The sequence below is a fragment of the Cervus canadensis genome, chromosome 13 (assembly GCF_019320065.1).
Source record: "Cervus canadensis isolate Bull #8, Minnesota chromosome 13, ASM1932006v1, whole genome shotgun sequence".
Classification (NCBI taxonomy): Eukaryota; Metazoa; Chordata; class Mammalia; order Artiodactyla; family Cervidae; genus Cervus; species Cervus canadensis.
In genome coordinates this window covers 40,312,999-40,325,485 of record NC_057398.1, presented here as the reverse complement: position 1 = coordinate 40,325,485, position 12,487 = coordinate 40,312,999, and the positions used below count along the sequence as shown (strand labels likewise).

Here is a 12,487-nt window from a genome sequence, read left to right as displayed (position 1 = left end):
AACATAGTGTATGCTCCCATCTATATAAAATATCCAGAATTGACAAAGCTATAGATCTGTGGTTGCCTAGGGTTGAAGGGATGAGAACAGGGGTTGACTGCTAAAAAGTACAGAGTTTCTTTTTGGAAAGATGAAAGAGTCCTAAAATTGACTGTGGTGATGATTATATAATTCTGTACTAAATATTAATTACTAAAATCCACTGAATTGTATACTTTTAATGAGTGAATTGTATGGCATGTGTATTATGTCTCAATAAAGGTATTATCAAAAAAAGTGTAACAGAAAAGAGGAACACAAGTTAAAAAGTTTTATAAAAGTGATTTATAAATTCTTAGAACCAATTATCAAATGTCATGGTCTGATTAACATTCAAAAGGAGGACTCTAAACAGCCAATTTTGTTCAATTCTGGTATCTAATATCCTATTTTTACAGCAAATTGTGGTAGCAGTCAACCAACAATGCAGAAAGGAAGTGCCATTCTTTGCAGTAGAACTGATTCCGACTGCATATCTTATATTGTTGAGTATATACACAAAGTTTATTTTAAAAAGTTTACTAGCAATTTGTCTATTGGTGGATTCTATCCCCCTTCAAGCAAAACAAAAACAAAAACTGCAGAAAGAGAATAAAAGGATCACAAATGATTCCTATACTATACTTCAAGATACCTCTAAATCATAACATGTGGGACAGAAGCTCTTCGTGCGAAAAAGGAGTGTGTAAAACGAAGTCAAGTAGACTATCGGCTGTATAGAGAAGAGACATGCCCTCCAGTTTTTAGCACAATGCCTAGCATATAATAGGTAGCAATATTTATCTGTTGCATGAATCAGCAAATAAAGGAATGGCAGGAAGACAGGAAGCGAGGGAGGACTTCAGGTGGATGAATGAAAAACAACAGCTCTAATTCCTCCCTTCAATAAACCCTTATTGATTACTTATTCTAAAAGAAAGCTATCTACACTATTAGTATCAATGTGATCTTCCAAAATGCTGCATAATTTCTAGATTTATACAACTCTGCATAGAATATTCCAAAATAAACAAGAAATTGAGCATTATATAAAAGCTACTCTGGCTCTGAGGCAACTGCAGGATCAGAATTCTTTATCTGCAATTCCAAAATCTAAAAAGTTTTGAAAACCAAGAGACTTTTTAAGTTTTGGAGTCAAAACTCACTTGGGGAAAAGCTGACCTGAATTGATATTAGCTAATTTATTTATACACTTAGAATAACCAGACATTTCACTGAGAAACATTAGTATGTTTGGAGGTGCTGCTCTAGACTCCCGCAGAAGACTCTTATAAAATGTGCACTAACTACCTTTGTAAAATCTGAAAAATTCTGAGGAACTCCAACCACATTTGGCTCCAGAATCTGAAAGAAGATATTCTGTATTTATACGAAATTCCCTTTGAAAGACTAGAAAGAAGCTGGGAACAAAATATGGTCACTAATAGAAATAGAATTTGGCTGAGTCCCAATCTAAGTAACATATACTTGCGATGGCACCCCACTCCAGTTTTCTTGCCTGGAAAATCCCATGGATGGAGGAGCCTGGTGGGCTGCAGTCCATGGGGTTGCTAGGAGTCAGACACAACTGAGTAACTTCCCTTTTACTTCACTTTCATTCACTGGAGAAGGAAATGGCAACCCACTCCAGTGTTCTTGCCTGGAGAATCCCAGGGACAGGGGAGCCTGGTGGGCTTCTGTCTATGGGGTCGCACAGGGCCGCACACGACTGACGTGACTTAGCAGCAGCATTAAGAAAACATATAGAATTCAAATATAGCCATAAACATTAGATTTTTCTAAAATTATTTACAAAGGAAAACAAATTTTGAATCTTTCCTTTTTAAAGATTAAGATCCTGAACTTACCCTCTCACTTTTCACAGAACCTGTGACATCATCATCATTTAGGTGGCGCTTGAACTTGGGAGGCATCTTTTTTAATGAGGTACTCTTCTACTTCCCCGCAGGATAAATCTTTACCACCTTAAAGAGAAAATAAATTCCATCAGATTTGAAACTTTGGGGTGCAAGCTAAAGTAGTAAAATCAGCACACAAAGCCCGATGTGATGGGGCCCCCTCCACTTCTCTGACTTCAACTGCTCTCGCTCACAGGGTCTCCGTACCAGTGACCCTGGCCTCCCTCCATGCGAGGACTCAGTACACAAAAAATAGTTAAAACCCCGAGAAAAATGGAGGTAACTTTTAGAGAGCATGTGGAGAAAATCAGTGACAACATTTTTATCAAATGAAACAGAAGACTGCACAGGAGAGGAGAGAAAAACAGGAGATTGTCCCCTTGCAAGTGAGACATCAGATGCTTAAAGATTTTAATTTGGAGTCAGAAGACAGCAAATTCTCTCACTCACTTTTAGTGAGTTGCATCAACAATGATTCCATTTCCCCATCTGTAAAACAGTTATTTCTAGGCTTATGCATGGAGTTGGGAATGGTCATATCAGATTAATACATACATGCAAAAATATTCTGTAAATTATAATGCCCTGTTCCAATGCACACCACCAGATGCTCCAAGGAAAGGGATATGCTTGCTAAGTGCTGGGTTAAACAAAATCAGGTTTTCAGTTTGCTACAGAAAGTCTGTTTTTAAAATGCTTATTTGCATTGAATTTTTCCAGGAAAATGCTTGAATATGCAACATATTCAAAATTTTCTTGAGGAAAAGCTGACATATGCAAACAAGTTTTCAGTATCTTGGACAAGAAGATGGATGAATAATGAGAATAGCTAAGGTGTACTGAATATTTTACTATGTGTTAGGCACTGTGCTCAGTAACTTAGACACATTTTTTATTCTTTACAACACTTCTTTGAAGTAAGCACCAAGAAACCAAGAGAAAACTAAGGCTTGGTAAAAGATAAGTAACAGTGTTAGTCACTCTACTGATTGAAATAGCAGAAAAATAGGCCTAAATTATTAATGACTGTGCATGATCAATTTTAGTATTTACTCAATAAGTTGTCTATCAGGTTACACAATTCTGTTCTATAAAGACCATTTCCCTGTAACAACCCAGCAGCCCTCTTTCCCTTTGCACAGAACAACCTCTAAGATCTTTAAGCATAGACATCAGTTTGGTGGTTAATATCATTCACTTAAAAAAGAATAAACAAGCCCAGAGTCCAGTTTCATAAACCAGATAAAGTAAAATTTTAAGTTGACTTCCCATCCAAACAAATTGATACACTTTTCTTTGATAAGAAATAATTTTCCAAGCCAGAAACTTAATCACTTCCAACAAAAACCAAGTACTTGCTACCTAAGCAACAGCTCTAGAGTTCTTCATTCTACAATATTTCTGTCACGCACATCCGGCATCTGACCCATTTTATTCCTCATACTTTCATTTCTGAATAATTCATTCATGCAGAAATGTTACAGAAAGTATGGAGAAACAGATGACAAAAGAAGCAACCAAAGGACTCGAGCTTTTAATTATACCTGTATTTTATTTATATTTTAAACCCTACAAAAGGGCTGCTTCAACATCCAAAAGCAAATAGCAGGCAGACTTACATAACATCTTTGTGAAACGTACAGTAAAACTACAAGTTTAACGATGAGCAAACCCAAATTCAGGGCCCATAATCCAAGAATCAGCTTCATGAAGGCACAAAATCAACGACTGACAAACATAAAAGCCATCAGCAAAGCAGCAGGCAGATTATTAACTGCACTTAATAATCAGGGCAAATGATGATATTTGCACCAGACGACTAGTAGAAATAAACCATGCTCAGAAATTAGACTTATATATATTCTCCATAGATCTCTCCTGCCCAAAATACATATAAATTCAGGTGTTTGTGTCTAGGTATATATGCAAACAACAGAACCTTCAGCGATGCATTTCAACATCACCAATACATTTTTCTAAAGTCACATCACCATAAGCTTATGCCATCATCATACGTTCACAATTTCCTGTATTTTTTGAAGAGGCAGTACGTAACATACTTCTAACCTGTTGTTTAGTAAATGTTGGCTTCTTTTTTGCTTTACGCAAACAACAAGCAAACCAAAACCCCTAGTATTTCATTTTGCAAAAAGCTTGAAATCTGTAGAGAGGGCTCCCTTTTCCCAGCCTCCGTTCCCTTTCTGATTCCTCTTCCTAAACTCTCATCAGCAATCTTGGCTGGTGCAGTTTCACGGAAATAAGTGACTTGGATGGACACAGCCTGGAGATGTTCTTCACAAAAGCTGTCAAACTGTTAACGATTCACCTCACCCTTCCGGTCATTATAAACGCAACGGGATTGGCGCGCTCTCTCCCCAGTCTTTGAATAAAGAAACAAATCCATCCCTCCAGCGAGCAGCCCTGTCAGTCAGCAGCGCCCCCGCATCAGTCGCACCGGGTCACGTCCCCTGCCATCTGCTCCTGACTCTAGCCTTTTCTACCCCAAGATACGCACTCACATTCCGGGCTGCCTCCCACTCTTCTCCTGTCTTCCCTATTCCCTCCGCTGTTGTCCTCCCATCTCCCCAGAGCACCCTACAATTCCTATTCTTCTCCCCCTTAACCGCCCCTCATTGAACACCCAGGTCCTGATCGTTCTTCCTCGGGGTAACCCGCCCGTCCGACCCCAGCCTCTTCCCACTCTGCGACCCCCGAGGCCGGCCCCTCAGCCCGACGCGGACGTTGGGGGCGGTGGGGCACGGACGTTGTCTCCGTTTCCTTCGCACATCCGCCCCTCCCGTCGGGCCCAGGAGGACGGCCGTACCTGAGTCTCCCGGGGAGCTCCCGGCAGCTCTCCGGGCGGGCGGCGCAGTACGGGCGGGGGAAGGAGTGGGAATCGGAAGAAGAGAGCGGGGAGGGGGAGACAGTGGGCGCGGACCCGGCGTCGGCCGCTCAGCCGCAGCTGCGCCCCCGCTCATCGAGCCGATCGGCCCTCCGCAGCCTGGCGCCAGGCGGAGGGGGCGGGTCCAGGCCGCGGAGATCGTCGAGGGAGTCGATTTCCCCCTCAGCTTTCCTCTTGGAGGCCGCGGCGGACGCGAAGCTTAGGCCTAGATGCCCCAGGTGATTTTATCTGTTCAGGGAGGAAACACAGTCGCGGGTTCCCGGGTCCCAGCCGAGGTCGGGCGTTCCGGGGAGGTGGAGGAAGGTCTGAGAAGTCACCCGGCGCGGGGCGCTGAAGGCCTGCTCGAGACTGGGGTTGATGAGGCGTTAGTAAGGCGGTGCTTTGTGCGGGGTCCATCCCCCGAGCTAATGCAGATGTGCCGAAAAACCGGGACGGCTCGAAGCCTGAGGACTGGCCTTTTCTGAAGGAAGGAGATCTGTGTGATCCCTTGTTTATAGCATCAGAGTTAGACGTGTAGATCTTCAGTGTTACTAATCCCGTCTCCCTATTTTAGACTTTAGGAATCTCTCGTACAAAGAGATTTCCTTGAGGTTGCCCAGCTCGTTGGACATTTTTGCGTCTAGGTAGGACTCCGTGTTCTCTGCCCAGTATGCTGTAGAGTTCTATCTAACCTAAAATGCCTGGGTCCAGACACCACGCAGGCACCGGAGCCTTATAGTGGGAAATCAACCTTGCACATCCATTCTTCTGTTCTCTTGACAATGTCCACCTCCTGTCCCCCCCGAGTTAGTGGTTTATTTAAGTCGATAGTGCCTGGGCATAGTAATCCAAAACGGTTCTAGTATTGTTTTTGTTTTGTCTTGTTTATTATGCATGCCTCCCAGATACGCCCCAGCTGGATTGTTCTTAATCTCTTTTTCCATCAATTTTTTTCCTACATGTCATTTTTACCAAATATTTTTTAAGTTCTTTGTTGAATAGTGTTTTGATTTAGTGCATATTTAAGCCAAACAAACACTAAGTGAAAGATACCTTGGTTGTCACTGAGCACCGGCTGGGCTCCCTGTGTTATATATAGCAGTTTCCCACTAGCTGTCTCTTTTACACATAGTAGTATGTATATGTTAATGCTACTCTCTCAGTTCATCCCACCTTCTCCTTCCGCTCTGTGAAAAGTTTTTTATTTTTCCCCTTCTTGTGTGCACAAGCCCTTTGAGTCTGCATTAGATCTTAGGATTCCAGCACTGAGACCGGGGCTCCAGAGATGCAACTCAATCACGTCCTGAGCCAACCTCAGTTATCTGTGCACAGACGTAGTTCTACCTGCTCTTGATTTCTCAGACTGCTCTTGATTTCAGTGATTGTGTTTTTTGGTTCCAGAATTTCCATTAAAAACAGATTCTGATCCCCTGGAGAAATTCTTTTATCTTTTTGTCATTTTTTGGGAAAATTTTTAGGGGGGTGGCTGTACTGTGCAGCATGTGGGATCTTAGTTCTCCGACCATGATTGAGCCCATACCCACCCATTGAGCCCATGGAGTCTTAACCCTTGGACCACCAGGGAAGTCCCATTTTTGAGTATTTGAATCAAAGACCTTGCCTGTTAGTCTAATACATGAATTACCTGTGGGCTGATTTCTATTGTGTATTTTTTTCTTGGATTTTGGTGCTATGACTCTCATCTCTGCTGGGTAGGTAAAGATGCTAAGCAGAAAGCTTCTGAAAAACAGTGATTTTCTCATCCTAACCTCCTACACCAAGTATTACAGCTTCCTAATTCAGCAAAATTTTGAGGGGAAACCATCAGGGTCCCTCAGTTCTTCCTTCCTTTCTTTTTTCTGAAATCCTGGCTCTCCAAGATTTCAGTTTTGTCTCTTGAGTCATGTGAGAATCCAAAATATAACTGGGTTTTTTTTTCTTCCCCCCCGCCCCCCAATGATGACCCTTGACCCAGGCAAAGCCCAGGTGCTCAGCCTTCTACTGAGAATCAGTAAGCACCTCCAGCTGGCCAAGGAAAAAACTCTCCATTTTGCAGTTCCCCCTGTGGAATCTTGGCCCCTCCAGCCTTGATGCTCTAGCAGCTCTTGGATTGCTTTATAGAGATGCTGTTTGTATTTATCTGGCTTTTCCATTTATTCTTAGAGAATTGGTGTGTCTCAGTTTACTCCATCAGACCTGAAAGTAGAATTATATCCAAGCACTCTTACACTACTATAGAGAGATAAGCTTACTTGCCATGACTACACAAGAAAATGAGAAGGAGGGGTTTCCAAAAGGAAGAACTTCTTATTCTTCCTAAGGCGGGTACTTAGAACTCATTACTTATTATAGATTCTGACTCGGGGAGGCGGGAGGGGGGTGAAGGGCGGTGAGCCAGAATGAGAAGATTCTGGTTTCTTTAGGCAATGAAGGCACATTCAGTCAGCATTGTTTAATCAGAAATACTTGGGTCAGCTCCCCTTCTGCCACATATTACAGAGTTGGTAGAAAGACAAGTAGGGTATCCTTTTACTTTACATTTTTCTCTCTATATATACATGTATAGGCTGTAGTTAAATCTTTTTGTGCATAATATGTATACATTTACTATTTTCCTTTATTAGACTTCTGAATGTTTTTGTATTTTTCATTTTTAACCTTTTTTTTTTTCAGCAAAGAAAATATCACATACTCTGCTCATGCTCATTTCAAAGCCTGTAACACAATCCGTGAAGTTGGTCTGAGTCACAGTCATACTTCACTGACATCAGAAATCACAAGGGTTCCTTTATCATAGTTCCTTGCTTTAGGTGCTATTGTCACAAGTGGCATCTGAGCAGTTATTTAGAAGGAATGAAATTATGCCATCAAAATACCTCGAATAGATACATTTCAAACTTTCTTCACAGGATGAAAAGTTAAAATGAAAGAAATCTTTCCGTACCAAGTTTTTAAAAATTATAGTCAAGTTTTCTCTATGGATCAAGTTGGCCTCTCTTGTTTATTCTTTACGTAATTATAGATTTAAGGCAGTACCAAAAGGAAAAATTCTCATGACCATGAAGAATCATTCAAGGCCCTCCTATTAAATGAAAGACACTGTATATACACATATACCAAAAACCTTGGCAATCTTGTGAATAGGGACCCCTTATTATTAATAAAATCATGTCTCTAAATGCCTCAGAATAAAATATGCAGAATTACAAAGGAAGGAAATTTATAATATTACAAAACATTTTAGAAGCAAAATTTGTGATATACAAAGATACATACTTCTTTATTAACTCAAATTTTAAAAAATCTAGTGTCAGGAGTAACATCTACCATTATTTTGAATTAGTAATGAGCATAAACAGTATTTCAGGATATCTGATTGTAATGTGATATGAAAATCTTAGTGATTTCTATTGGTGACACAGTCACTAGCACTACTGAGTGGTTTTAAGGGGCTCCCTTTATAGGTGAAAGTGAAAGTCACTCAGTCGTGTCCAACTCTTTGCAACCCCATGGACTACACAGTCCATGGAATTCTCCAGGCCAGAATACTGGAGTGGGTAGCCTATCCCTTCTCCAGCAGATCTTCCCGACCCAGGAATTGAACGGGGGTCTCCTGCATTGCAGGCGGATTCTTTACCAACTGAGCTATATAGTTGAAGGAATTAACAATTTCTGTTAAGAGATTACTGAAAATAAAGATGTAATTTCTTTCCCATCCAAATTCACAGACCCCTGAATTCTATCCATGGGTCATCAAGGGTCCCCCAGTTTGGAACTCATGCTTTAAGTATTCATCCTCTCCTGCAGAGTGGATGGTACTGAGGGTAAAAAGTTTCTGAGCAAAGAATAAACAACTGTTTCTGCTCTGATACACCCAGGCACAGAACGTTCCCCCTCCTTATTAGAATACTTCTTATTAACACGCTCATAGCTCTGCCTTGCCCAAAGTCATTGCACTATTCCTGAGAATCTTAGAGTCTATAGTACAATAAAAATAGCCTGCCCTGAAAATACAGGCCGAGTTCTTATTAAGTATCAGGCCCTATGCCATATACATTATTCACCCAATTGTGCAACCCCATGAGGTAAATGTTTTATTTCCAGTTTACATAGACTCATTTGTAACTCATTTTTCATTCTGAAAAAGTATATTGAACATCTGTTGTCTCTGTTGCTAAACTAGGTGCAATGGTTTAAATACAGACACAGTTGCTGTCTTCAGACTTTATAATATAGCATGAAAGACAGGCAGAAATAAATTACATAATTACATAATGTGATGTAAAAGAACACTTGTTTTGAAAAGAATAAACAAGTGGCTGAGAATGAAGGGGACCTATTTTAAAAGTTAGGGTTGTCAAGAGAGTGGGTAACATTTAAACTGAAACCATAAGTATGAGAGAAACCAGTCATGGATAAAGCAAGAGAAAGAGTATTCCAGGCTGAGAGAATAGTAGGAGCAAAGATTATTAGGCAGGAAAATTTGGCATTTTTAAAAACAATTTTTAAATTGTGGTAGAAAATGCATGATATAAAATTCATCATCTTAACCATTTTATACTGTATAGTTCTGTAGTGTTAACTACATTTACTTTATTGTGCAACAGATCTCTAGAAATTTTTCATGTAAAACTCAAACTCTGCACCCATTGAACAACTCCCCAGTTTCCCCTCTCCCAAACTCCTGGCAGTGAAAACTCAACTTTGTTTCTATGCATTTTGACTACTTTAGATAACTCATATAAGTGGAATAATAATGATGTTTGTCTTTTCGTGACTGGCTTATTTCACTTAACACAATATCCTGAAAGTTCATCCATGTTGCAGCACATATTAGAGTTTCTTTTTTTAAAAACACTAATACTTTTTTTAAAGGTGTATATAATATCCCACATTTTCTTTATCCATTCATCCATCAGTGGATGTTTGGGTTTCTCTACCTCTTGGTTACTGTGAATAGTGCTGCTGTGAACATGGGTGTGCAAATATCATTTGGAGATCTTGCTCTCAGTTATTTTAGATATAAAACCAGAAGTGGGATAGCTGGATCATATGGTAATTCTATCTTTAAATTTTTTTTTTTTTTGAGAAACCTCCATACTATTTTCCATAGTGGCTGCACCAATTTACATTCCCACCAACAGTGCACAAGGGATCCAAATTCTCTACCTCCTCAGCAATACTTGTGAGGGCCCAGGCTGCCCAAGCCCTGCTGAAGAGGTGCATATTGCACAGGTACATGGGGTGAAGCTCAAGGTGGCCAGGGATCTGGAAGAGGGCAAGGGTCTGGAGAGAGGTCAATGTGAGCAGAATCTTAGGGATAAAGGTATATACCTAATCCCAAGCCCTAATCTACTCAATTGGGATATTCCCTCAGAAGACAGATTTCCAGGTGACTCTACTGCCTTGGGAGGGAAGGACTGGGTGGACTGGCTAGAGTATCATTCAATCAGGAGACACCTGGGAGCTCTGGTTGCTAGAGAGGCCTGGAACCCTTCAGGCACCAAAGCCAAACGGGGGCTGACTCTCACCAGTTTAAGGCCGGCACCTCATAATGCTCTTTAGGGCTTGGGCTTCTCACACCATGGAGGCTACACAGTTGGTGAGGATGGTACTGTGCAGGGCCCTGTGGGGCTCCCGGGCACAAGGCCTTTATGTGTCCCCTGTTTTTTGGATTACAGGAAACAGCCTTCATTCGCCTCCCTGACCTTCCCTGAGTTCCAATGGGCAGATTCAAGCAGTTGTTAATTAGGGAAGGGAGGGGATGAGAGACCATGGACAAACTGTCAAGAACATCCCTGGGGCAAGGTCCTCTTTCCACATCAAGGGATATACACAATATCTTTGAGCCATACTGCAGACACTGAAAACCCCTCCAGGTGGGAGAAGTTAACAATTAATGATGGCATGCTGTCCACAGGCATGTAGACCCCAGGCCAGTTGGATCTGAAGGTTGATGATGCTCCTACTTAACTCACCACCAACCCATCAAAAGAATGTCAGTGGGCTGACCACGCCCTCTTTGAGCAATTACTATAAAACTTCTCACCGTTTTCTCCAAGTTGGGACTCAGAGTTTTGAGAGAGTTAGTCTGCTGTGGCCCCCTTTGCCTGGCAAAGTAATAAAGCTATCCTTTTCTACTTCACTCAAAACCATGTCTCAGAGATTCAATTTGACACTGGCATTCAGAGAAGCTGCATTTTCAGCATCCAGGACTGGCCAGATAGAGCACCACAGACCTGGAAGCCCTGGAAGAACCCACACAAGGACTAAAAAGGAATGTTGTTCCAATTCTGAGCAAACCACTCTCCTGTTCTCAGATGAGTCATGAATATTTCTCCCTCTCTTTACTCAATTCCCTCTCTTTTACCCTGACCCACCATAAATGTGGTGTTTCAACCCAAGTTGAGTTGAGAAGTTAGTTTCTGTATTAGCTTCCCACCTCTCCATTCTCTGGCCACTGAATAAAGCTGTGCTATTTCATTCTCACCATAGGTTTTGTTATTGGCTGTTCAAATCTGAATGGAAAGAGAACCTTTCAGGCAGGGTGCTTTGACTGAGCTAGGGGCCAGGTGGAGTTCCATACAACCAACTCAGTGACAGCCAGGAATCGGAACAAGGCAGGTGTTAGGAGACACAGGTCAATGGAGTGGACTCTTAAGGATACAACTCATCTGCCTAATTCCAAGCCCTAACTTACACAAATATGCATATTCCCCTTGAAGGTAGATCTAGAGGAATCTGGTCTTAGCAGATTCTGGGCAGGCTAGCCAGAGTATCCTCCAATAGGACACACTGGGAACTATGTTTGCTGAAGAAGCCCAGGACCCCATCAGGCAGCACGTCCAAATGAGGACTGAGTGTCACCAGTTTAAATCTGCTGCATCAGAAGGGTTTTCAGGTGGTGGGCTGCCTTTACCCTTGGGGTTATGCAGGTGGTTGGGAACTGGACTGAGCTTTATGGGCCTGGAAGGCTCTGGCTGCCCGAGGCCAGGTGAAAGGGTACGTACTGGGCATGATCATTCAGCAAGATCAGCTTGGCCGGGAATCCGAAACACAGCAAGTGTTAGGCGTGGCCAGGATATTAATCCTCTTATCAGACATATGACTTGCAAGTCCCCCGTCCCCCCAATAGGTTGCCTCTTCACTCTTGTTTCCTTTGATGCACAGAAGTCTGGTGTAGTCCATTTTGTATATATTTGCTTTTGTTGCCTGTGTTTCTGGTGTCATATCTAAGAAGTCATTGACAAATCCAATGTCATGAAATTTTCCTCCTATGTCTTCCTCCAGGAGCTTTGTAGTTTTAGGTCTTAACTCAAAATGGATTAAAGCTGTAAATGTTATTTTTGTATATGGTGAGAATAGGGTCTGATTTCATTCTTTTGCATGTGCATATCCAGTTTTCCCAATACCAAGGAGTTTGGCATTTTTGTGGATGATGGAGCAGGCCACTGTGTCTGAGTGAGTGAAAGTTACTCAGTCGTGTCTGACTCTGTGACCCCATGAACTGTAGCCTGCCAGGCTCTTCTGTCCATGGAATTCTCCAGGCAAGAACACTGGAGTGGATTGCTGTTCCCTTCAGAGTTTGGTAAACAGAGAGAGTGGTAGAAAAGGAGATTGGAGATGTAGGCAGGGTCTGGGCCATGAAAGAACTTTATAGAACATTCAA

The 12,487-nt window shown here is 41.8% G+C and overlaps 1 protein-coding gene across 3 annotated transcripts in view; it reads right to left on the bottom strand.

The window, feature by feature from the left end:
• Window positions 1–6,251, bottom strand: part of VAMP4 (vesicle associated membrane protein 4) — a 29,376-nt gene extending 23,125 nt beyond the window's left edge. For all 3 annotated transcript variants that reach the window (XR_006272620.1, XM_043485673.1, XM_043485672.1), the window contains exons 1-2: window positions 4,762–6,251; window positions 1,887–2,003 (exon numbers count right to left, since the gene is read on the bottom strand). Coding sequence is in view for 2 of the 3 variants with exons in the window: in XM_043485673.1 (XP_043341608.1) it covers window positions 1,887–1,952 (66 nt within the window). In the remaining variant the exon portion in view is untranslated. The remainder of the gene's footprint in view (window positions 1–1,886; window positions 2,004–4,761) is intronic.
• Between the last annotated feature and the right edge of the window lie 6,236 nt (window positions 6,252–12,487).